This window comes from Choloepus didactylus, chromosome 20, assembly GCF_015220235.1.
Source record: "Choloepus didactylus isolate mChoDid1 chromosome 20, mChoDid1.pri, whole genome shotgun sequence".
NCBI lineage: Eukaryota > Metazoa > Chordata > Mammalia > Pilosa > Megalonychidae > Choloepus > Choloepus didactylus.
Genome location: NC_051326.1, coordinates 27,380,806 through 27,406,399, shown reverse-complemented (window position 1 = coordinate 27,406,399; position 25,594 = coordinate 27,380,806). Strand labels below are relative to the sequence as shown.

Sequence of the window (25,594 nt, the reverse complement as noted above, 5' to 3'; positions counted from 1 at the left end):
ACCCAAGGGTGGCCCCTTCCGCCCCTTCCCACCATTCCCTACAACCTGCTCCACTCAGGGTGACCAGCGCCCCAGGCCCAGACAGTGATGAAAGGAGACCCCTGGCGGGGCAGGGGAGGGAGTGGGTGGGTGGGGTGGGAAGGGCCACTAGGCGCCCTCCTGTGCTACATCTTTCCTCCGTGTTCCCAAAATGCCTTTCCCAGTCCTGGCTGCCCTTACCTGACCCTCTCTGCTGCCCTGCCTGGGTGGGTCACCCCAACAATCGCCACTAGCTCTTGAGCCCACACCCTTGGTGGACCACTGGGAACCCAGGCCTCGGGATCAAGAGAAGACAGCCATGGAGGTGGCCCCTGGTACCAGCTCAGGAAGGGGGAACCCTCTGGCAAATGGTTCTCTGAGAGCCCCAAAAGCCAGTCCCCAGGGGTCTTGACTTTGCCCTCTCTGGCAGCCTAGTTGGTTTCCGGGGGAGCATACCTGTGAGTTGCCTGCCTCAGCTGTGACTCATTCCTCCCGAGTTCCCTCCGCAAGGAGTGCCCTGGCCACCCCTCTCAGCCTACCTGTGCCTGGCCCTGTGTCTGGTCCTCCCTGAATGCGCGGCCCAGCCCACCTGCAGCCTGCCCCTGCCCTCCCATAGCCCCTGCCTCTGGTGTGCGTAAGCCACTCTCCCAGTTGCTAATCCTGGGCCTCCTGGTCTGCCCACTTTTCTGGAAGTACCTGTTCTACCTACCAACAAGACTGGAAGCCCCTTGAGGGAGCAGGAAACTGCACGGCTTCAGGGTCTCACAGAACCAGGCCTCGAATGCCAGATCTGCCTCTTACTAGCTGTAGGACCTCAGCTCCTCCAGGCCTCAGTTCCCCATGTGCTAAATGGGGATAATGTCCGGCTTACCCTCCTGTTGTGCAGACTGCCCTCCCATAGAGAGCCCTGGCACACCGGATTCCTCCAAGGGCAGGGCTTTGGCTTGGTGCCCTGCTCCTTTCCTGAGCCTGGTACAGGGCCTGGCCCACAGGAGGCCTCAATAAATATGTGTCAAATGAACAGTGTTCGATAACTGAATGGACGAATTTCCTTCCCTTCCCCTGCCCCTCCCCATTTATGACAGGGACTGTTTTTCACGTCATTGTACTCCTGACTTGGACAGTCTCTATAAACATCTACAAGTTCATCTGCAGGGTTTTCTGCTGTGTGGGTTGCGCACTCACAAAACCCACAACAAAGACAAAGTCGAGGGACCCCCCCCAAGGCATGACCCCAGGAGAGAGTGTCCTTCTGCTCCAAACAAACGTCTGGCCCTGGGCAAGGCACCCACTCCTCTCTGTAATGGGGTGAACACAGCCCTGTGCCCTAAGACGCACAGGAAGCGCCCCCCCCATGCCTTCTCTGATCCCCTCTGCTTAAGCCAGGTCAGGGCCCAGAGATGGTGCAAGGTGACATGGCAGGCAGCCCAGGGGCTCAGGGTTGTTTGCTGCAGGAAGTTTCAGGGCCCCATCAGAGAGGGTGTGGATTTGGTTTCTGCCCCAGGGAAAGGAAGTCTCAACCCTCATATCTTTTATGAGGGCCTCAGAGAATGCAAAAAGGAGCTGGGATAGGGGATCCTATGCAAGCCCACCGATTGCTTGAGAATGGTCATTTGCAGTCCGCAATGGGCTGGAGTTGTCTGCTTAGAACCGGGACATGGTGAGCACCAGGGTGGACAGAAGGGGAGAGGCAATGAACATAGGTCTCGCTCATCAAGCTGCTGCTTAATCACTGCTCGGGGCCCAAGGCCGCACCCAGGCTCAAGGAAGCTGCCGGGGCCAGGACACTGCCCAGGTAACCCCAGGTGCCTCCCACCCTTCACTTTAGCCACCACCTCTTCCCACCCACCTGGGGTAGGGACCCCTTCAGTGACAGACCTAGAAGACAGGAGTTGCAGGAAGAACATAAAAATAGTGGTAACAAAGAGCCCAACGCTGGGTCCTATCCCAGGGGTGTTCCTGACCCCTGACCTTCCCTCTCCAGGGCAGGGACTGCCTGGGCATTCAGTCAGTTTCGTGCAGAGAGATGGCAACAGTTGTGAGACCCGGGTTTAGACCATTTGTGACCCAGACAATTTCTCAGAGCCTCAGTCTCTCCTGCTGTAAAGTGGAAACATAAACCTGCCTGCTGTGATGAGGCAATACCTGCGTAGCGCCTTAGACCACGCTTGGCTCACAGCGGCAGCCATGGAATGAAGGTGCGGCCTTGGCGGTGCAGCCAGGTCCAGGCTGTGCCACCCCTGACTCCCCATGGCAAATACCAAGCTCCAGGCCTCTCCAGCCTTGGGTGAGAAGAGCTGCTGGGGCTAGCTGTGCCCCCACTCCCAGCTTCCCACAATGACCACTCAAAAACTCAAGTCCAAAGAAGAAAATAATCACATAGTGCTTCGGGGTGGAAATGGAGCACGTGAAGGAAAACATTAACAGCAGGACGGTTATAGATGTCGTCTAGTCCAGCCATCCCACGGCTGTTGTCGAACCAGGACAGCCTGTGAACAAGGCCACATTCAGTGTCCCATCTCTGGTGTCTCCCCACAATCAGGCTTTGCCCTGTCCCTGTGACACTCTCCTCAGTGCTGCCTGTCAACTGCCCAATCCTGCCAGAGACTCGAGGGCTGCGGTCCTTAGAGATAAGAATATAGCTTCCCCTCACACACACGCACAAGGGGTGCACAAACACACCTGTGCCCTCTGATTCCCAGCACAGTCCACTGCAGAAAGCAGTCCCATAATTCTAAGCCGGAGGTCTCTCCCATCCCAAAGGAAAAGGATGTGGAGGCAAGGTTTCTAGTACGCAGATTTATTTTACATTCTCTTCCAGAGGAAGCTCGGGGGTAGAGAGTGAGCTGAGAAGGCAGGAGGGCAACAGACATCAGCCTCCGCCGGAAGACGTTCAGGATGGGCCAGTCCTCCACGGCCTTGTCTCCTCTGGCAACACAGCGACAGGACGAGGTACAGAGCCCAGGCCCAAGGCTCGGCGGCCTTTGGAAAGTGGGGGCCTTCAAGGCCCTGAACTTAGCTAAGGAGGTGGCTGTGCCTGTCCCCACCTCGCTCCCAGGCCCAGCTGGAAGCAGGAAGGTGAAGGGGGCAGCGGGCAAGCTGGAGCGAAAGGGGAGGAATCCCCTCCAGGAGTAGGCGTTTGGTCTTTATTAGGTTAGGAAGCTGGTCCTTGTTAGAGGAACCCGACAGGGGGTGACGCGGGGAGCCCATCCCTGTTAGAGGAAACACCAGAGCAGTGTGGGGGTGGGGAGTGCAGGGGTCTGGTCCCAATAAGCCCTGGAAACAGTCTCCACTTCAAAGCAGACCTCTGTATTTGAGGAGTGGGGTGGGGGAGGAATGCTGGTGGGGATCAGTCCAGGGGGCTCCGAGGGGCTCCGAGGGAAAGGCTGCTGGGGTTGCCTGCAGATGCCAGGAGCTCAGGTCCCGGGTGAGGAGGATGTAGGTGGGGCAGTCCTCTCTCTCTCCCCCAAGCACTACTGCTCCCCATCCCATCCTGGCTGGGCTCTGAGTTGCCACGGAGACCACTCACACAGGGGCTACATAATTTCCAGGGAAGGTCCCAAATTTCTGGGTCCTCCGGGAGACACCTGAAAGAGAAAAGACAGTGTTCCTCCCCTCCTTTATCAACCGGAATGTGGGGGTGAGGCCCTGCCCCCTGCTGGCAGTGTTTAGAACTGCAGATGGAGTCCCGACCCAGGGAGGCAGCATTTGCTTCCCTCAGCTCTGCCCCCTAGTGGCAGAAGCTCAGATGGGTAGTTTCCTTCCCCAAATTCAGTAATCCCTTTAATCGATAAATCTTGAGCAATTAACAGATGTATACAACTTTGTACACACCACTGAGTAACTCCAGCCTTCCTTGGGAAAGAGAGGTAGCAGGAGGCTGAATCACGGAACTTAAATAAATCAGTAGGAACTTGACTGGTTTATTTACAGATGGGGGGTAAGGAAGACTTAAGAGAAATCAAGTGAATTGCCCAATTGCCCTAGGGTGCCAGTTCTAAAATCCAGGTCTCCTGTCTGCTACAACCCCCAAAACACCTGTGGCTTGGGATGGGGGAGGGAGGGTGCAAGAGGACATCACAATGTGAATGAAATAAGTTAGCCCTGACCCTGGGTAAACTGATGATCCTGTGCCTTCCTTTCCAGGCCCGTGTCCTTAGTTCCTAATGAACAGTCTAGGCTCATCCTGCCCCCAGGCCCTGCAGATACTATTTCCCTTCCTGGAGGGTCTCCTTTTTCCTCTATCCCCCCCTTCCCTAACGCCTCCTCCAGAAAGTCTTCCCTGACCACCCCAGCAAATACTGATGTAAACCTGTACGGCCCAAAATGACAACCACTAACCACATGTGGCCACTGGGTCCTTAAAATGTGCTAGTGGGACTGAGGTACTGAGTTTTAAATTTTATTTCATTCTAATAATTTAAATGTAAACAGACACGTGATGAGTGGCTGCCGTACTGGACAGGGCAGGTCTAAACCTCTCCTCTGAAAGCACTTGTAGCTTATACCACATAATTGGTGCTTTTTCTTCTTGTCTATATAAATTTGCAAAACGTTATTAGTTGTTATAAAAAATTCCAAAGCAAAAAGAAAATGAAACACCCTGTAGAACTGTACAACACAGAATAAACCCCAATATAAACTTCGGACTATAGCTAATAGTGTAATGATAACAATATTGTTTTGATACTAGTTACTTCACTAATATGAGAGAATATGGGATTGCTGTGCTATCTGCATGCTTTTTCGGTAAGCTTACAACTGCTCTAATTAAAAAAAAAAGGTACAACTATCTCAAAAAAAAATTCAAAAGCAGAAATAAAATTAGAATGGGCCCCTGGCCCCATCCCTCGGAGGTAATGTCTGTTAACACATTAGTGTCGAAAGCCTGGTCACCATCGAGGTATCAGGATTCAGAGCAGGAAAGGGCAGGCTGCCAGGTCCAAGGGCTGCCCTTGTGGTACCCCTGCCCAGCCGGCCCGCAGCCTGCTCAGGGAGCTTCTTGCTGCTGCCTCCTGTCTGGGGATGGCCCCATCCTCTGAAGCTGAGGCCGTATGTGGCCAAGGTCTGGACAGGGCCTGCCCACTCTGCAGAAAGAGGCCATCTGCAGCCAGGTGGGCCAGGCACCCTGAACCAGGCCAAGGCCACCTGAGACTGCACTGCTACGGTCCCTTGCCTGAGCTGCCCACTCCCTTCGCGCTAGGCCTGGAGGAGCTGGCTGGGGCAGGAAGAGGAGGGGAAGGAAGGGGATACACAGGTATGAGACCTGGTCCTTTCCACCAGGAGCCTAGTGTCTCCTGGAGTCAGGACCCGCCCGCAGAGGACTGCTCTCTGAAGGGGCAAAGGTATGTGGTGTGGAGGAGGAGGGGCCTGGAGTCCACGGTGACTCCATCAGTGACCCTGGGCTGGCGCTGGTTTCCTCCCAGTCCTCACCCGCCTTTGGGGCATGAAGGAAGGCAGGCAGAAGTGCTGGAACTCTGGCGAAGCAGCCTATGCCAGGCCTCCCCAGGAGCCAGGCTGGAAGCTGGGCGGGTAGTGGTCAGGTCCTGAATTGCTGCTGAACCAGCCCTGGTGGACCACAGCAGCCCACCCCAATCTCCCCAGGGGACATGAGATACCCCTTTCCAGCCTGCTCCCAACCCGACCACCCACCCCCAGGCGCCCGGCTTACGTACCCACGAACCAGCCATCATCACACTGCTGCATGACATCCACCTGGTCGCCCTCCTGCAGCTCCAGCTCATCTTCGTTCTGGGGTCTGTACCGATACATGGCCCGGTACCTGTGGGAGACATCATCATGGCAACCTCACCCAGCCCAGGCCTGCAGGTACTAACCCCAAGTATTGCCATTTTCCCTGAATCTTCCAGCATCCCTCCGTGCTCCCATTAGCCCGACCCTGCTCCTAGAATGGCTACTCTCTGGTATCAGCATGTTCTTCTCCAGGCCTGCACCCTACCCTCCAAGCCTCGACCAACCCAAACCTCGCCACCTCTGACCTCCCAGCACTTGAAAGTCTGTTCTCTGGCTCCCACATGTCATTTATACATGCACTGACTGCGGGGCTGGACACCCCTTGAGGAGACTGAGGCTGAGAGGCAGAGGTGGAGGGGGCCCCACAGCTGGCAGGGATGGGTAGAGCCCAGAAGGCCCCAGCCAAGTGCCTCCTTCACCTGCCTCTGCAAGGACACTAACTAGTGGGATTGCACCACAGGGTGAGGGGGATGGCACATGGGGTCAGTGAGCTCAGCACTGCTTGCTGGGTGTCCCCCCACCTGGACCAAGCATCCTGCAGCAGTACTCACAGGGTCCAGTGTATCTGAGTGGTCTTGGAGGATGAGGTCCCCAGGTCCAGGGGATGACTGGAGCCTCGAGGATGGGACACAGCTGATCCAGGGGTACCAAGACTCTGGGGGTTCAAGGAGGGAAGGAGGGTCAGAGGGTCTGTCCAAGCATGAGGAGAGAAGGACTGTAATGGGCCTTCCCACGTCCCCTGTGGGAAACATTTCTGCTCACTGCCTCTTCTTATCCTCATAAATCCCCAAGGCACAGGGATGATGCAGTTTGACTGTTTCGCCTCAGATGCTGGGATTTCTGAATGCCAGCATGGACAGGGCCAGGAACGGCAGGAGCCCGGTGCAATGTTTGTACCTGGCTCTAAGGACCCACGGCACCCCGAGGTAACCCAAGCCTGACAGCCAGGGAGTGCATGGCAGAGGGTGGCCGAGTGAGTGGATGAACACGCGGGGAACGCAGAGGCTGGAAGACACCTTGTCTGTGGGCTATACCAGGGCTAAGAGTAATGACTGCTACCCAGAAGCTACTATGAACTTCCAGTTCAAACCTGTCCAACCACACCCTGCGGTGGCAATTATTATCTCCATTCTACAGACGGGGAACAGTCTACAGGTGAGAAAGCCAGACCCAGAGAGGGCAAGTCATCTACCCAAGGACACACAGCAGGCAAATGGCAGACCCCTGATAATTCCTGGCACCACCCTGCCCCAGAAGCTGGCACAGACAAATCACGGCCGAGTGGAGTCTGGACGATCAGGATGGCCTGGGCTGGCTTTGGGGTCCACCTAGAGCTGGCTGACTGCCCCATGCCTCCCTGGGTTGGAGCTCAAGGACTAGGACCAACTCAGGGTTTGAGGTCTGCGAGGCCAGGGCGGGGTTGCAATGTAAGATTCTGCACAGTCGCCCCATGTCCCGGGAAGGATTCTGAAGTGTAGCCCTCTCCTAGAAAAGGGTGAGGGGCCTGGAGTGGGGAGCAGGGATCACTTCTCTATACCGAGGCAGGCGATCCTTACCTGGGTCTGGGGTTTGGGCTCCAGGGTGGAGAAGGAGAAGCCGGTGCGGCAGGGGGAGGTTTGCCCCCCCAAGTCAGTGGGGTCGACTGGGCTGCGTGGGGTGCAGGGGGAGCTGGGATTCTGGGCCAGTCGGGTGGTGGCGGTCAGGTGGGGGGATCCAGGGAGCTGGGGACCATCATCGCAGACCCGGAGCCGGGGCTCGCGGCACACCTGGACGTAGCTGGCGGGGAAGATACCCTGGCGCCCGGTGCCCGAGATGCGTCCCTCATACCAGTTCTCATTCACCTTGCGGATCAGGCAGATGTGCTCCCCCTGGGGGTGAGGAGAAAGGGAGTCGATGTGGGCAGGGGCCTGCACCTTCTGTGGTCTGTCACATTCAACACCCTGCACACCAGGGAGCCGGTTCAGAGGCACTCAGTAGGTTGTCTGAGGTCTCAGAGCTAGAAGCGGTGGAGTCAGGAGCCAAACCCAGGCTGCCTGACCGGAAGTCTGAGCATCTTACACAGCATGCAGCTCTGGGTTTGGATTAAGTCCTGCCTCTCGCTGGAAGCCTACCTGGCCTGCACCTCCACTCCCCTCCAATCCACAGCACCTTCCAGAGCTCCAATCGCAGGGGAGCCTGGTGGTTAAGAGCACAAGTCCAAACCTGGGTCTACCAATTCCAAGCTGTGTGGTCTTGAGCAAGTTACTCTGCCTCTCTGAGCCTTAATTTCCTGACATGTTAAGAAGACGTATGAGAAGCACAGGACAGGCATTAGCCGTCACTGCCAGGACTATGTTCTGTCCCTGTCTCACACCCTGGGTGGTTTTATCACAAGCCGTGCCAGTTTGAAACTGTTGTAGATTCCAGAAGAGCCAAGAACTTTTAATTCAATCTTGTTGGGTAGAACCTTTTGATTGAGTGTTTTCATGGAGATGTGACTCACCCAACTGTGGGTGAGACCTCTGATTACATTATTTCCATGGAGGTGTGGCCCCGCCCATTCAGGGTGGGTCTTGATTAGTTCACTGGAATCCTTAAGAGAGCTCAAGAGCTGACACAGACACTTGGAGATGCAGACAGAAGAACATTTGCAGATGCTAAGCTAAGAGATGAAGCCCAGAGTTTGCCCCGGAGAAGCTAAGAGAGGACCCCCAGACACTTGGACAGAAATGCCCTGGGAGAAAGAAGCAAGGACACACAGGAGCTGAGAGAAAGGAGTGAAGACAGAAGCCCAGAGACATCTGAGAAAGCCATTTCGAAAATAATCCAGGAGCAAAGGACCAGCCGACGCCAGCCACGTGCCTTCCCAGCTGACAGAGGTGTTCTGGATGCCATGATTAGTGTTCATGTTCAGTGATTAGTTGATGCCTTAGTTTGGACATTTTATGGCCTCAGAACTGTAACTCTGTAACCTAATAACCCCCCTTTATAAAAGCCAATCCATTTCTGATATTTTACACAACAGCAGCTCTAGCAAATCGGAACACCAGTGTATCTAAAAATAATCTCCCTGAGGGCAGGTACTTTCTCCTCGAGCTCGGAGAGTGACACTGGGGATAAAAGAACCACCACCTGGATGGGCCTCCTGCCCTCTCGTGTCCCCTCTCTCCCTGGGGCCAGCTCCTCCATTCATGGCCTCATTCTCCAAAATAACCCAGGGAGGCCAATTCTCGGCTTCATGACAACATTTTTCAAACTTTTTTGACTATCACCTATAGTACAAAAAATATGTTTTACTAGCAACCCAGTACACATATACAAATGCATATACAAAACCATCTAAATTTGGTAACACACCTGTTCTACATGTAATGCATTCTAACATCTCTATTCTTTTAAAATGCTGATTATGATCCTCACGACCTACCAACCTACAGGTGAAAACACACAACTCTAGAAGTTTATGATAACCTTTTCAAAATGGGCTAAAGAAAATCTATTTAAACAGATTGGAGGAAAAATGAAATGATGATAAATTCAGGTACATGTGACTCTTTAAAAAATGTTTTGAGTACACACGTTTAGCTGTGCCTTTGCTGGCCCCCCACGTTCCTGCCTGGCCTGGCCCCACCTTGCGGAAGGACAGTTCCACCTCCAGATCCCCCTTGAAGTTGTACTGGGCCACGGCCTCTCCATACTCCAGCACCTGGTAGGTGGGGGGCTTGATGGGCTTGGGGACCTCGTCTGCGGGCAGCACCTGTAGGAAGAAAGGCCGTGAGAAAGATCTGCCACCTCCTGAGCCCGGTAGCCCCTCGACCTGGACATCAGCTGGGCTCAGACTTGGCTCCTGGGAGGAGGCTGAGGCCACAGAGAGAAGGTGGTATGTGCAAGACCTGCCCCCAGGCCAGAGACACGGGGATGACCTGGGGTGAGCACAGCCAAGGGGGCTTAGGCCAAGAAGACTCCTCGGAGGCAGAATTTTCAGCAGCAGTATACGGAGCCAAGTTACTGGAGAGGGGAATGGCAAGTGCAAAGGTTTGAAGAGTTTAACTGGTGCACAAAAGGAAATGAGTTCCAAGAAGCAGGGAGCATCTGGTGACCTGTTCTAAAAGTGAGGATTTACCACGTCACCACTGCTGAGAACCAAGGGCCCCTCTTCCTCCTCCCCTGGACCCTACCACATGCCCAGCATCCTCCTACTCTCTCCTCTTCACCTCACTCACAAAAATCAAGAAGCCAAGAATCTACCTCATCCCAAGATGTAAATGGCTGATAAAGAAGAATTCTAGTGAGGCCTATCAAGCCAAGAACCTGAATTAAACAAAAACTCAACCCATGGTCAAAGAGGAGTCACAATGGAAATTAGATAATATTTTTAATTGGATGAAAATACAATGAAAGAAAATTTGTGGGATGCAGCTAAAACAGTACTTAGAGGGAAATTTATAACATTAAATGCTAGTATTAGAAAACTTTCAAATCAGTAACCTTCAGTTCCACCTTAAGAAACTAGAAAAAAGAAGAGCAAATTAAACCTAAAGCAAGAAGAGAGAAATAATAAAGAACAAAAATCAATGATATAGAAAACAGAAAAACAGAAAAAAACCATTGAAATCCAAAGCTGATTCTTTGAAAAGATCAATAAAATCAATAAATCTCTAGCCGGAATAAAAGAAGACACAAATTACCGATATCAGGAATGAAAAAGAAGACATTGCTACAGATCTTACTGACATTAAAAGAATAACAAGCGAATATTATGAACAACTTTAGGCTGATAAGTTTGATATCTTGAAATTTCCTGAACGACACAAATACCAAAGACAATCTAAATAGTCCTATATCTATAAAATCTAGATCCTGGTTTTGGGAGTTGAAAGACCTAGATCTTCAACTTAATAACTTGTCTCTGAACCATAGCAACCCCATCTGTAAAATGGGAATATTTTACTACCCTGGTTAATGAGGGGAACACACGGAGGTATTGCCATGAAAGAGGTGACCCATGCATACGTGACTTTGCAAACTGTCAAACACTTAGTACCTCTTAGCAGTTGCAATGACAATGATCTCCAAGGACAGCTTTAGAAAGCGGGATTCTGAGTGGTGCAAGTCCGGGGCACTGACTGGGAGTGGTGCCTGTGGTCCAGGAGCCAGGCCCTTTGGTTCTACCCTGGGATAGGCGCCACCTTCAGCCCTCACCTAACAAACATTTCCAGGGTACCTGCTACTGGCAAAGCACTGGGTCAGCCCCTGGGGAGTACAGAGAGTAGGGGCAAGGACATCAATGAGATGTGGCCCCTGTCCCAAGAGATCACCATTTTTCATCTTAGGAAATCTGCCAGGAATAAGGTATCAGTCAACCCTGGCAAGGGGCCATGTGATAAAGGGTCCATACCCTAAGTCTCTTCCAACCCATATACCCTGGCTCACCTCCACATAATTAGCAGGGAAGATGCCCAGGCGGCCGTGGTGCTCCCCCTCCAGCCAGTTCTTGTCCACCTCCTTGTGAATGTAGACAATGTCACCTTTCTGCAGAGTCAGCTCCCTGCAAGCCAGAACAAGGACATCATGGCAAGCTTCCCTCCAGACCCTGTCCAGTGTATCCCAGAGCCCCACCATGCAGGGGACTGAAGCCACAGAAACTCTATCCTGGGGGAAGAGAGAGAAGGGGCACTTACTTGGGGGACTGTGCCTGGAAATCAAACTTGAGCCGGGCAGCCTTCATCTGGGCAGGGGGAGAGGGTAGAGGGAGTTACCTCCGTCCAGCAGGTGGCAGGTCCAGCACAGCAGCCACGTGCCCCAGGCCCTCCCTGAACCCTGATCCTGTGCCCCCCTTACCTTCTTCTCTTCCTTCCTGGCTGGGCTGCCCCCTGGCTCAGAGGTGCTAGGATCTGTGGAGAAGCACTAACTCAGCTTGGGAAGGCCATGTCAGGGGGGCAGGGTGGATACGGGGTTCTGGCACCACCCCCCAGGACAGGCGTCGGCATATCTGGTGGGCAGGCGTCTGGGCGAGACACAGAATAGGATTTGGTTCTTACCTCGGGTTGGGGAAGGGTAGACAAAGTCTCTACGACCCAGGAAGGGGCTTCCTCCATGCGCCATTCTGTGAGGGCTCAGGGATCGGGAGGAACCCAGGTAAAGGGTCCGCGCGGAGCTGGAGCTCCAGGCTGGGGCCGGGCTGCGCCGGGACACCGAGTGAGCCACCTGTCTGGGCCTTCACCCCGCAGACCTCCCTGGCCTCCCGAATGTGTTCCACCCGCCCCGATCCCCGGCTCTGCCGCCCCCTCCCGAGGCGCCCCACAGGTGCTGGGCTCTCGACAGGACGGCCTCCTTCCCGTGCAGCCGCGGCCAGGAAGGGCGAGGCCTCGGGCAGGGAGCGGCCGGGGAGGCCAGGGCCGGCAGGAGGGCGCTGGGAAGTGGCGGGGCTCCCCCACCGCGCGCCGCCGCCGGCCGAGGCCACCGAAGTCCTAGGGCTGGGGACAAGTTTCCCTCTCTGGGCGAGGGGACAGCCCCCCTGGCGGACGGCGGCTCCCGGTCCCTCCCTCTCCGGCCGCTTTTCCGCTCGGCAGGCCCCTCCTCTCTCCCTCTCGTCGCCGCCCCGCGCCACGTCCCGGCCCCCGGCCCGCCGCCCTCTCCCGCCCACCCCCTGCTCCCGCCGGGAGTTCCCTCCGCTCACCGGGCCGGGGGCCGGGGCCGCTGCTCCTGCGACCGTCGGGGCGCCTGGGAGCTCTGCGCAGGGAGACGGGACCCGATCAGTGCCCGGGACCCCGGGGCCCAGCGCCCGCCGAGGCCGCCGCCTCCGGAAAAGTTTGTAGCTGGGCAGGGAAGGAGACTGGGGAGGGGCGGGAGGGCCGCGGGGTCCTAGCGTCTCCCTGCGAGCCGCAGGCGGGCGCGCACCCCGGGAGAGCCCGGGAGCGGGGCGGGAGAGCGTAGGATGGGGAGGAGGGGGCGGAAGCGTTTGTGGAGGGAGAGGCCCAGGAAACCAGGGCCTTTAAGGGGTTGGGGTCTCCGAGGGCTGAGGTTCAGGGGGGCGGGGCGAGGCGAGGCGGGGCGGGGTGGGGGGAGCCCGGGTCCTCCCCCCACCCCCGCCGTCAGGCTGACGTGGAACCTGGAAGGGTCCTTAGGGGCCACTTGGAAAAGTCAACGCCCTGTATTTTATAAGAGGGAACGGGGGGGATGAAGTTCGCCCGGGGCCCCGGGGGCTGGAAGCAGTCCTTCCTGTCTGCCTGCGCTCCCTCCCAGCCCAGCTGCCGCAGCCCCGGGGGTCTGCAGGAGGCTGGGAGGCTGGTACCTTGGGGGACGGCAGCCGGGTCTCAATTGCCCGCAGGTCCTTGTCCAGCTCGGCGCTCAGTTTGGCCAGCTCTCTCTCTAGCAGGACCTGGGGGGGGAGGGAGGCGCTGGTCAAAGGTCAGACGGGAGAAGCCCAGTGAGAAGGACAGGGCACACGGGGCTTGGGTAAAAGCGCAGGCCTCGGTGCGCAGGACCAGAACAGGCCCCCCTGCCTGTGCGCCTGGGGGAGGTATGTTTCAGGGCATCACTGGGTATCCCCTGCGCAGCCTCTCAGCTAGCCCTGCCCTCCTGACCCACCTCACCCAAGCTGCTCTCCCCAGACAGTACCTTAGTACCCTTTTTTTTTTTTTTTGCCATGTTACATCTCTGTTCAACAACCTACAGGGGCTCCCCATTTTCTCTCCCATCAAGTCTTTTATGGCCTTCCACAGCCTGGCTTCACTGCACCCACCCAGCCTTCCCTCCCACTACCCATCCCAGTCTGTCAAGTGTTACACACACACACACACACACACACACACACACACACACACACACACCACAAAAACCACCAACGCCAGGCCATTGCTTAGGTTTCTCCTGCCACCTAGAAGGCCCCTCTCCCTGCCTGGCCAAATACTCCCGTCTTTTTAGAGGCCAGCCCCACCTCCAAGAATGTTTCCCGACAATTCTAGTCCACACTGACTACTTTCTTCTCTGCTCCTGCTTTGGTTAGCACACAATTTATTCAACACAGATTTAATGGAGTGCTTACTGAATGCATGGGCACTGGTACCCCCCCCCACCCAGAATCACCCTTATACATCCTCCTAGATTGGTTTTTCCTACCCGCCCCCCTCCATGCCACTATCCAGCCAACACTCACCTCGATGGGCTGAGAGGGCCTCTCAACAGGCTCGTCTACCAGTGGTTTCTTTGGCTGAAGGGTGGGGAAGAGATGTCAGAGAGGATGGACTTGCTTTCCAAACCACATTAGCTGAGGGGTGCATCTACTCCCAGAGGACCAGGTTGACAATTACCCTCTGCCCAGTCTCTAGTTCTTGTAGAAATTGGTTCCAGGAGTCTTCCTGCCAGACATGGTTCACTTTCTCTTGGCATCTGGACACCTACATGGAGGTGGGTCCCAAGCATCAGCTTGAGTAGAGGGGAATCTGGGTACTGGCCAGGCTCAGAAAGCAGGCTTTCAAGCCTCTACACCACCCCATGCCCACCAGTACCCTCCAAGGGTTTGTGGGCTTTCGGCTGCACAGGACAGGACACCAGCTGAAAGGGCATTATCTGGACTATTCCAGAAGAGGGACCTGGCCATAGAGCAAGAAGCTGGGGGCAGTGTGGGGAGGATGCTGGGTGGGCTACCTGATTTGGGGTCTGGAGCAGAGAGGAGGATGTTCTAGGATTATAGTTGAGGTTGCCTCTAGGAAACTCTTCAGAGAGGTCCCAGCTTCTTCTAAAGGAAGGAAAGGACATCTCTTCAGTTTTTTTAGGGAAACCAAGGCATGAGTGAGCACACAGCCCTTATAGAGAGAACCACACATACATACCTCCCCTCCCAGCACCTGCTCTGTGCTAAGGGGCCAACTCCACCTGTGGCTGCCCCTGCCCCTTGCTGTGGAAGCAACTAGTGGAAAGAGCATGGATTATGGAGTTCAAATCCCAGCTCCACCACTAAAAGCTGTGGGACATCTAGGCATGTGACTCATCTCTGAGCCTCAAGTTCAATGCCTGTAAAATTGGAATAATTCCTCCATCATGAGAATGTGGTGAACCTTAGATGAGGGAACATGTGTGAGGTGCCCAGAAGAGGGCTTGGCCTGTAACATCTGCTCCATTGTGGTCAGTCCCTTTGGTGAAATATCTGAGAGGATGCATTTGTGTTCTGTCTGGCCCCATGATAGTGACTACATATGTTTGTGCAGCTTCAGTGAAACTGTGGGTGAGTGGTCTTGCACTCATGCCCAGTAGGGTGGGGCTACATCATAATCCAAGGGAATCCCAGGGCAGCATAAAGAGCCCCGAGGCCCTGACCAGCTGTGGGCCCCAGGGAAAGTTCTTTCTCCTCTCTGGGACTCAGTTCCATCAGGGAGCTGGATTCAAGGACCTTGTGTGAGAAACTACCCCAGCTGCCGAGGCACTGGCCTGTCCCTGGAGGTTCCTCGGTTTTTCCATTTACTTCAGCTCCCATCAGCTTAAATGTTCTTGGCTTCTTGGCTAGTTTAAATGTTCCAGCCTGTTTGGTTTTAATGTTTCCAGCAAGTGGAACCACTGTATCAAGCTTATCAAGTAATGGAATGTCTGACCCAAGAGTCAGGATATGTTGGCTGTAATTATAACTCTATTCTGATTTTAGTAATAATAAAGGTGATAATGAGAATGAAATATGTCATTTCTAATCTAAGGAAGCTCCCTTCATAATTAAACTTGTGTAATAATAATGTTGGCAGAGACTTACAATGTGCCAAGCATGACACATACGTTATCTCATTTAATTCTCACAACCACCTGTGAGGCCCACTTTATAGATGGGGACACTGAGGCTCAGAGTGGGTAAGTTGCCCAAGGTCACAGGAACAGAGTACCAGCTTGAACCCAAACCTTGAGCTCTTAACCTCTCCCTTATTGATGACGCCAAGAGCCAGGGGCCAGTCATGGCTGTGCTAATGAGCTTAATCCCTCCCTGCAAAGGAATAAGAAACCCATTGATTTAACTTTGAAAGCAAAGCTTCTGATTCCCTGCCGGGCCTGTGAGGACTGTTGAGAGGAAGGGAATTTCATCTGTAACCTCTCTGGGCTGGGCTTCTCTCAGCTGCAGGAAATGCTCCGAGGAAACTTGGGATCTTCCATACCCCTTGTTTCCTCTCAGGCTCCTAAACGGGTGGCCACAAATCGAAGCCTCCCTGAGCGCCCTGCCTGCAGCCGGGGTCGGCCCTGCTCCCCACCCCCACGTGGCGCTTCGGGGAGATGGGTGCCTGCTGTCGGCGTCACGGGCCTTCCTGACCAGAAGCGGGTGTCAGTCCGCAGCCTGCCGGCGTTCGCCTTTGGCCCTGACGGTGCGGGGAGTCTCTGGGGCCGCCTGGATCGTGAGAGGGGACCGTGCTCCCGGGAGGGCAGCTGCGCCGGATGCGGCCGCCAGGGGACGCCCTACCCGCAGGGAAGCGCGCCCCCTCCCACCGCGCTCACCCGCTCCGGGATGCGGCCGCGCCGGGCCTGGTGGCGGGTCTTTGCTGGCGCCCCGGAGGCTTTGAGTCTGCAGGGGAGGCACACGAGGAAACCAGTGAAGGCGAGAGAGAACAGGCGGCGCGCGGCGGGCGGGAGCTGGGATTGGGGGCCCTGTTCCCACCCTCGCTCCAGGGTGGGTTCGTGGGGACAGAATGGTGCATTTTGCATCACGCCATCTTCAGAACAAGGTCGAGGAAGGTGGTAGCCCCATTTTACAGATGAGGTAAGACAGGCCCGGAGAAAGCCACTCGCGGCCAGGAAGCGGGGCAGCCAGGGTTTGCTGGGCTGCTGAGCTGATTCTTGGCCACGCCTCCGGCCAGCGTGAGAAAGGGGATTTGGAGCTCACCCGAAACAAGTTATAAAAACGTCTCCACTTGAACTAAGCAACTGGGGAGCCCGGAAGCCTGGCGCATCCCAGCCTCAAGGAGGGGTGAATGCAGGCGGTGGGGAGGTGTGTCCCGAGCTGGGCAGACGGGTCCCCAGGCACCCCTCACCTTTGGGTGGCTCTTCCAAGGTACAGTCCAGCTGCAGATCTGTGAGAGCAGAAGGCAGGCAGGTCACGGATGGGGCAGAAAGCGGGGACGGGGTGCCCTGCGAGGCTGCCTCAGCCGCTCCCCACCTCCCGCTGAGTCAGGGCCTCAAGAATGTCCCAAGGGAGGGAAGGAATTAGACGGGCAGCTCTCCCGAGGGCTTGAAGTGCCTCTGGCAGACTCGAGGGCCTGAGTGAGCCAACTCCAATAGCCAGCCGATTAGCCCCAAACCTCCTGCTCCTCCCTCCCGGCGTTCCCACAACACCCTCTTCCTGACCTCTGCAGACCTGCCCTCGCCATGTCAGGTTGGGGACGTTTGACTTCCTCTTCTCCCTCTTTCCCTTTCTGCACTTTTTCTAAATGTTTGTACCTCCTGGGCCCAGACCCACTCCTCATCGTGCTTATGAATTTCTGGGATCTCCTAGGAAGAGCTACCGACCAGCCATCCAATTTGCGCCCTTTGATATGCAGACGTGCTGCAACAACTCCTACCCTAAACGCAAATCAAACACCCCTCTCCTAACCCCACAGCTTCCTCCAAGTCCTCGAATTTTCTGCTTTCCTTTTCAGAAAAGTTGTAACTAACGCACCTGCTCCAATTTCCTACCCCTAGCTCTCTTCTGGCCCCACCACTCTTACCCCCAACTGCTCTTATTGAGGACCCCAGTGACCTCCACATAACCAAATATAATGGTCAATTCTCAGTCTTCATCTTACTTGACTCACCAGCAGCATTTGCACACAGGTGATCACTTCCTCCTTTAGACATTACTTATACACTCTGTTTTCCTCCTACCTCCCTGGCTGCACCTTCTCGGTGTCTGCTGGTTCCTGCTCATCTCCCGAACCTAAACACCTAAGTGCCTCCAGGGTCAGTCCTTGGGTCTCTTTTTCTCTCCATCTACTCCCTACCTCCACCCCCAGCCCAGGTGATTTCCTCCAGTCTCCCAGCTTTTACAATACCATCTATTCCAGTGATCTGCAACCTTACCTGCAAATTAGAATTACTTAGGGACCTTTAAATCAGAATCTCCTTGAGTGGATCCCAGGTTTTTGTACCTGCAGCCTAGACTTCTCCCCTAACTTATGTGGTCCACTACCTACTCAGCATCTCCACTTGGATGTAACATGTCTAAAACGGAATCCCTCTTAAACCTGCCCCTCCTGCAGTTGTCCCTACTTTACAAATGGCAACTCTGTTGTTCTACTTGCTCAGGTTCAAAATCATCTGTGACACTCCTCTCTTTTATGCCATATCTAACCCATCAGCAAATTCCAATGTCTCCATCTTCAAAATGTTTCCTGAATCCCACCACAACCCATTGGGCCTATTGCTGCCACCCTGGTTGAAGACACCATCGGCTCTAGCGTGGAGTAAAGCAAAGCCTCCTGACTGGTCCCCCTGCTTCCACCTGTGCCCCTGCCATCTGTGCTTCATGCAGTGGCTAGAGTGTTCCTTTTCAGCCATTACCCTGTCAGATCATATAACTCTTCTGTTCAAAACCTCCCATTGCTTCTCATCTCTAAAAAGCCAAAGTTCTTACAATGTTCCACAGGGTCTGCCACCTCTCTGATGTCATCTCCCACCACATGCCCAGCTCTCATGCCAGGCATGCCCCTGAGCCCAGGCTCTGATGCTCCCGCTGCCTGGAATGCTTCTTCCCTGGCTCTCAGCCAGGCCAGCTCACCTCACTCTCTCAGGTCTCTGCTCAAAGGCCACTTGTCTGAGGGACTTTCCCTGACCGTCCTGTGTGAAGTAGCAACCTGCCCAGTGGGTGTTCTCCTGCCCATGCTTTATTTCTCTCCATAGCCCTTACCACCATCGACCATATTAAACATTTATCTATTTATGGTGTGTCTCTACCTTTGCAAGGGCAGGGGCATGTTTTTTTTTTTTTTTTTTTGGCTCACTGATGTATCTTTAGCATCTAGATCAGTGCTCGGCTCATAGAAAGCATTCCATAAATATTCGAGGCACTGATTGAACAAATGAGTGAACTTGCGGGAAGTTCACATGCACCTCCCAGGATTGGCTGCATTTTAAGTTGTGGAAGAAAGCAGTACTTCATGCAGAGGAATGACCCACTAATGGTGGAATTTTAGCCTGGCAGGAAAATCAGAGAGAGATTTCTAGAAAGGGGAGGGAGGGGGCTTCCCAGCATCCTAGGGGAATACTGTGGGACACTGTCTGGTCATTGTCCTCCCACGTGCTCTGGAGGCCACTACTGGGCCCTGAGTACAGGGAGGGGATATGGAGACTCCTTTCTTTGGCCTGTTTTAGGGACCCATCAACAACAGAGCCTGGGGTGGGTGATGAAGGACCTTCCAGAGCTGGTAAATTCCCTTTTCTGTCCCTTCCTCCCCAAGCCTCAGGGCCTGGAGCCCAACCTGGCAGAGGGAACCCAGGGAGGGTGTCTCACCTGACATTTTCCGGTGAATCTGCTGGAACATCTTCCGGTACCAATCCCTGGGACTGTCAACACTCTGGGATCAGAAAAGGCCAAGTCAGGCCTCCCTATACCAATCCCCAAAGTCTTTCCTGAATGAGCCCTTTCTTTGGCCACCCTTGAAGCCCCAGTGGGTGGGCTGGGGAACCTCTGGGTTGTGATATCCTTAATCACAGTAACTTCCTGTCACACATTATATAGAAAAAAAGACAAGCAGAAGGATGGGCATCAAAGTATATGCAGTGACAATCCCTAAGTGTGAGATGTTTGGTGATTTACATTTTCTTCTCTTTGCTTTTCATATTTCTCATGTTTCTACAAAGAACATATATTTCTCTGTAATGAAAAATAAAAGTAGTAATAGAGAAGGAAAGGGGTGGTCACATCCCCTGCCTCACCTGAGCCTCCAACCCACCCAGGGAGAAAGGAAGGGGATTTGTTACCCACCCCACTTTCCAGCTGCAGGGGTGGAGGCCTAGAGGCAAATGGCTCAAGACACACGGTGGCTGAGGATGAGGGGCAGGGCTCCCCCCGCCCCAGAACCTGGCCCTCCTGATCCTTCCACTCCTGCCACAGTGCATGGCCTCACTCAGGGCTCACTCCTTCCTGGGGCTAGTCATTCATTCAGCAGCCACTTCCTGAGTGCTGTAGCAGGCCCCGGGGCTAAGAAACAGAGGTGGCTCTGCCAGGCTCCACGTCAGCAATGGATCTCCGCCGTTGAGGACTTGGTGGGAATTCCAACCGCCTCCCCCAAATATACTTGCCTAACTTGGATGTACAAGGGTGCCTGTAATTTCATGGGGTTCATGACCCCCTGAAACCCACCCATGGTTGCAGCTTTGCCTAAGCTTGGAATGGTTTGGGTGCAGCCTTCTTTCCCTGTCCCACTCCCCACTTTAATTCACAGAAGTGGAGCTCATGGGAGTCCTTGGGCCCCATCTGTCCGTGGCCCACAGCCCTGGACTCACGGATCGGGGGGCAATGGGCATGCCGCTCTCATCCACGGGCCCGATTCCCTCATACTTGACCCAGCGCTTGTCCCGATGTTTCTTGTCCTTGGTCCACGTTGCTGCCCAGTTCTGGGCATGCTGGGGGCCGAGGGTCTTTGGGCTCCCAGAGGGCCGGCTCCCGCTCCCAGGGCCTGGCCAGGTCTGATACCAAGCAGGATCTGTGGGCGTGTGCAGGAGAGCATTAGCAAAAGGCAGGGGGTGCCACCCCAACCCCTTCACCCCTTTTAGCACCTCAGAACATTGATCGCCATGAGTTCCAAAGTTTCATCATCTTCTTGTTTATTTGAGTTTATGACACATTCTACAAACCTCCCCATTCCCAGAAGTACCGCAGGCCTGTCTATTTTGTAGTTAAAGTGAATTAAAGTAGATTTTGTTTTGAGAAATCTGTGCCTACCCCACCCCGCTTTCCTGGAGCTGTCCTAAGAGTTTTCATAATGAGCACTGGGAATCTTTACTTGTGGAGAATGCTGGGGACTTCCCAACTTGGTGTGTGGGACAAAAGGCCCTGGACTTGGAGGAACTGAGCACCAAGTGGCTGGACAGTCCCCAAGTAGCTGGACTTGGAAGGGACAGACCTGAATTCAGATCACAGCTCTGCCACTTACTGGCTATGTAACCTTGGGCACATCGATCACCCCCCCCCCCCAGTGCCTCAGTTTCCACTTCTGTAAAATGAGGGTAATCATTGTAAAGATTCAGTGAGATCCACGTGTGTGACTATGCCCAGCACGGTGCCAGACACATGGTTGAGAGGCTCTCAGTAAGGGACAGAAACTCCTTCACCAGACGTGACTTCTGTGTCCCCAACTTCCCCAGAACCTTGGCCCTCAAGAAGCCAGCGGAGCAGCACAGGGGCTTTGGGACCAGATGGACAAGGGTTTGAATTACAGCTTAGCCTCTACTAGCTGAACCTCGCTGAGACTCAGTTTCCTCACCGGGAAGATGACAGTAATTGTAGGCCACCTTGCCAGGATACTGAGAGATTAAATGAGGGGAGGCTTGTAAGTGTCTTTCCAGTGCTCAAAAATTATTTGTAATTATTATTCAATAATTAGTAAGTGTTCAATAATTATTTGCTAAATGAGTAAACAACTTTACCCAGTGCCTCCCCTCAAGGGAACTCTCGAGCAAGGGTGCCACCCTTCCCAAAGCGGGGTGCTCAGGGCTAGCCGGCACCAAGGCGGTCCCAGCATCTCCGCAGACCCCGTGCCCCTGGTCGGGGAAACTCACAAGGGCCCAGGAGCTGACAGGCCCTCCAGCTGCCTCTGCAACCTCCTGCTCACGTGTGAACCTGCTGGGCTGCTGAGTACAGACTGGAGCAGCCCTAGGGGCATGCATTTTGTGGGGTTCAGCTCCTTCCACCACCACTACCCCCGCCTGCAGAGCCAGTATGATGCTCACATTCCGTCCACCCTCCCAACCCCCTCGGGGCCATGCCCTGGCCTGCTGGAGGTCGCCCAGCTCCCGTGGCTAGGAGTCCTGCACACTTCCCTTCCCCTGGCATTCGGCAGGGAGGGACAGGAAGGGAGGGGATGTGTCAGCCACTCTCTCCCACAGCTGGATTCACTCTCCCAGGGTCTGGCATGCTCACCCAGGGAAGGGGCAGTTTGCTGAGCTGGGGGGCCCTGGGGTGCCAGAGGGTGGCCCCTGGGGAGCCAACTGGTGGGGCCTCCCTGTGGTCTTGAGACACCCCCTCCCTGTCCACCTCTGCTGCCCTCTAGCTTGGCATGGGGTGATGCCAGATGGCAGGGCTCAGGAGGCCCTGACACCTCCCCCAGCCCCCACGGGGGCTCTCCGAGCTGGTTTTCCTGACCAGACCCACCTGGGTGCTGGGAAGCATCTCTCCTTGGTGCGAAGTGCCCATTGCACACAGTCCGGGGCGCAGGGTCATGGAACTGGAAATTAAGGGTGTTGGAGCCACCGTTCCGGATCACGGGCACCTGTGGGGAGGGGCCGGGAGCAGCTACTCAGGGCCCAGAAGGTCCTGCAGAAGGGGGGGAGGGACGGCTACCAGGGCACAGCCCACACCCACGGTGAGGCCTCCAGGGGCCACCTGACCCTCTTGCAAGAACCAGTTGGGTTCTCTAGAGCCATCTCCTGACCCCTCTTCCTTTAATCCTTCTGCTCCCCCACCTGGCCTGCTAGTATCCCCACCAGCTGTGGGCCCACTGAGTCCCCTGTCCTTTAGCTTCTTACTCACCTGTGTCCCTCGGGAGGATGACCCCTCGTGGGCCCGGAGGCGGCTAGGGATGAAGTCGTCCAGGCTAAGGCCAGTGGGGAGGCTGCAGGGTGCAGCTTGCATGCTTGGGTCAAGGTCAGAGGATTCTGGGTGTGCCAGCTGCTCTGTGTGTCCTCTGTAGGAAAGGAAGAAGGAAGGGAAGCCCTGCTGGGCCGGGGCCTCCTCTGCCCTCTTGGCTCGACCTAGGGCTGGGGGAGGAGAGGACGACTAGGGGGAGGAAGTTGGAGCCAGCAGGGTGGGAGCTCACAGGACCCAGGAAACAGGCCACTCCAGGAACCCGCCTGCAGGCTGCGCGTGCCAGCTCCCATAGGCACAATGGACTGCTTGTTAAGGCCCCAGGCAGGAGCTTGGGATGGGAGTGGGGGAGGGGGTGGGCTGGAGAAAGAAGGGAAGGCTGGCCAGGAGCAGGCCTGCTGGACAAGGTCATGGGCTTCCAGCCTTGCTGGCCAGCCCCTCTGGGGCCCTCGCCGCCCAGTACAGCCTGCTCCCCAAGAGGGAAGGCAGAGCGGAGCTGGGGCAGCTGGCAGACAGGAGGGCCTGGGCACTAAGGACTTCGTCTTGGTACCCTCTGCCTCCCCCAGTCCCTGGGCGAACATCTGCTGGCCAGTGGTCACAAGGAGTTACTCAGGCGGGGGAGAGAGGCCCTGGCCAGCAGCAAGGTCATCTGCCCTCCGCCCACTGGGCAGCAGTCGCACCCTAAGCCCTCACAGGGCCAAGGTTCTGGAGAGGGGAGTGTGCGGTGCATTTCCAGGCAGCAGGAACCGCTCCTTCTGAGCTCCTTCTTTGGCCTCCTTCTCTCGGACTGAGGACTCAGAAGGTTCAGGGTGCGGGTGGGGATGGAGAGAGAAGCCAAGGGTGAGAGCCAAGTTAGACCTGCTCATAGGGGGCAGTGCTGTGTGCCTTTGGGTGCTCTCCTGCATGTGGGCACACACTCACCCCCTCCCCCGCCCCACACACACATTCTTGTCTCTGGGCCGTTTTTCAACTAGCCAGCTGGGTTGTACTGCCCCATGCAAAGGCGGTCAGTGGAGAGGGCTCCGGGCCTCCAGGAGCTGGAGGCAGATGAAGAGAGCACAGGGGTGGGTGCAAGAGGACAAAGAGGAGGTTCCTGCCTCGGGCTGGGCAGCAGGGCTCCACGGAAGCTGTGGTGTGGAGCCTGTCCCACCTCCTCTTTGCGGTTGATGGAGCTGCCACCTCCTGGGGCTGGACCAGTTCTGACTCTTGTTCAGGGTCTGGCATGAGTGCCTGCTGCCTGTGGGGGCTCGTGGGGAGCACAACAAGTGCCTTGTGAGATAGTGTGTGAGTGTGTGTGGGGGTGTTGAATGTTGGCAGAGTGCTGTTGCTGAGTTGTGGGGCCACCAGTGGGAGTCATGTGAGCAGCATGGGGTTGTGGGTACCCGGGGGTGTCACCTGGATGGCATGTGTGTGCAGGGCTGGTCACATGAGAAACATAAGAGGTGTGGGAACCAGAGAGGATGAGGCTGCAGTAGGGGCTGTGGTTGCTCTGCTCCTGTACCCAGTTCCTGCTCAGGCCTGGGAGGGCTGGCAAGGGTACAGACAGGGCTGGAGGCAGCTCCCTGGCTCTGGTCTGAATTTGTGGAGATTCTTTCTGACATTGGAGCGGCGGCCTGTTCGGGATGGAGCTTTTCCGTGCCCATGCTATAGGGGATGAAGGGCTGAGGCTGGAGGAGGGGCAGCTCACCAGCTGGATCTAATTAGGATTCCAACCAAAAGCAAAACACGCAGACACGCCCCAGTTCCCCACTGCTCTCCCTTCCCTTGAGGGGGAAATTGAGGCAGGTAGAGCTGGTGTTCAGGAGGTCCCAGCAGTGACCCTTCTTGCCCAGCTGACGGCTTGAGGCCGAGTTGCATGGTCAGCAGCAGCAGTCCCGACCCATCAGCTGACCAGTGCCTTCCTTCCCCAGCCTCGCCCCGTCCCACCCTGCTGAGCTCAGGGAGATTTACCCTCTTGTCGGGTGGAGAATGGGGAAGGGCAGGAGGTTCCCCCACAGTCCCTGAGTTTTCCCCACCCTTCCCCTCCCCAACATTGCTCCTTCTGGCTCACCCCCCAGGGACAGGCAAGGGTGGAGGTGAGGAAGGTGCGGTCCTGTGGGGAGACATTAGGCAGAGCCTCTCAGAGGGAAGATGGACACAACCAGGAGAATGGGTCTTGTTTCTGGCAGAAAACAGAGGGTGCCCCGGAATCTCTGGGGTCCATCCAGAATTCAGCCAGCCCCTCAGTCCAGGCAACCAGCCCCAAAGAGAGGGAAAAAACTAGCTTTGCTTTAGTTGGCAAACTCATTCCCATCTCTAAATACTGCCTTGACCTTGGGGACTTGGCTCTATGCGTTTCCCTGGGTATTTTTCAGTTTCAAGTCCAGGCGGACAAGGACAGGTTTTCTCAAATTTCTCCTTTTCTGGCCTGGGGAGGGTGCGAGCTAATAATGTCCTCCTTCCACCTAAGTTTCCAGCGTTTGGACGCGGACCCTCTGAGGACCCCACGGGCAGGGCTCCGCCGCCTTCCCTCGGGGTTTGGCCCAGGTCCGAGTTCCCTCCCCGGTGCCTCCCCGATAGCGGCCCCCGCCCCTCTCCCTCCCGGCACCTACCTTCCCCAGCGAACAGGTGGCGGGCTCTGAGGGCGCCGGGGAGGGCGGGAGCATCTCGGCCCGGCTCCTGCCTGGCGCGGCCGCCGCTGGCCCTAGGGGAGCGGCAGGGGAGAAGCCCGCGCTGCGCCCCCCGCGCTCGGGACCCGGCCAGGCTGGGGCTCCGAGCGGCTGGGCGCACCGGGAGGAAGAGGAGACAGTGAGCGCGCGCCGGGAGGAAGGGAACGTGAGCGCTGGGAAGAGGGAGGGCACCCGGTGGAGTTAGTGTTTCCAATCGGGACTGTTTGCGGAGGGGTGGGGTGCAGGGCCCGGTTCCTCCCTCTCTCCCGCCCGGCGGGGCGGAGGCTCCGGGGCGGCCCGCCGAGGGCGTGCGAGTGCCCTCCGTCGGGGCCCTGGCTGGGCCGGGCGCGCCGCGGGACGCTGGTGGCCCCGGGCCGCGGAGGTCGGGCCGGCAGGGAGCGGCGCCGGGAGGGGCCGCCCGAGGGTCCCCCGGGAGCCCCGC

The 25,594-nt window shown here is 56.0% G+C and overlaps 1 protein-coding gene across 8 annotated transcripts; it reads right to left on the bottom strand.

Moving 5' to 3' along the window:
- Positions 1 to 2,802: 2,802 nt before the first annotated feature.
- Positions 2,803 to 25,243, bottom strand: SORBS3 (sorbin and SH3 domain containing 3). 8 transcript variants are annotated; one of them, XM_037813093.1, is made up of 21 exons: positions 25,096 to 25,243; positions 22,451 to 22,604; positions 22,073 to 22,190; positions 20,206 to 20,405; positions 19,211 to 19,274; positions 16,755 to 16,793; positions 16,222 to 16,288; positions 14,401 to 14,491; positions 14,064 to 14,150; positions 13,910 to 13,963; positions 13,046 to 13,132; positions 12,431 to 12,483; positions 11,793 to 11,932; positions 11,593 to 11,645; positions 11,433 to 11,479; positions 11,185 to 11,299; positions 9,383 to 9,508; positions 7,329 to 7,640; positions 6,324 to 6,427; positions 5,694 to 5,800; positions 2,803 to 3,605 (listed from the first exon to the last, which is right to left on the bottom strand). In XM_037813093.1, exons 2-21 carry the CDS (start codon positions 22,550 to 22,552, stop codon positions 3,544 to 3,546), a joined length of 2,028 nt encoding a protein of 675 aa, XP_037669021.1. In that variant the 5' UTR covers positions 22,553 to 22,604; positions 25,096 to 25,243; the 3' UTR covers positions 2,803 to 3,543. The 8 variants fall into 8 exon arrangements, with proteins under 8 accessions (XP_037669021.1, XP_037669016.1, XP_037669018.1 ...); XM_037813088.1 differs by lacking the exon at positions 25,096 to 25,243 and adding an exon at positions 23,185 to 24,284; XM_037813090.1 differs by lacking the exon at positions 25,096 to 25,243 and having other exon boundaries at positions 11,793 to 11,866.
- Between the last annotated feature and the right edge of the window lie 351 nt (positions 25,244 to 25,594).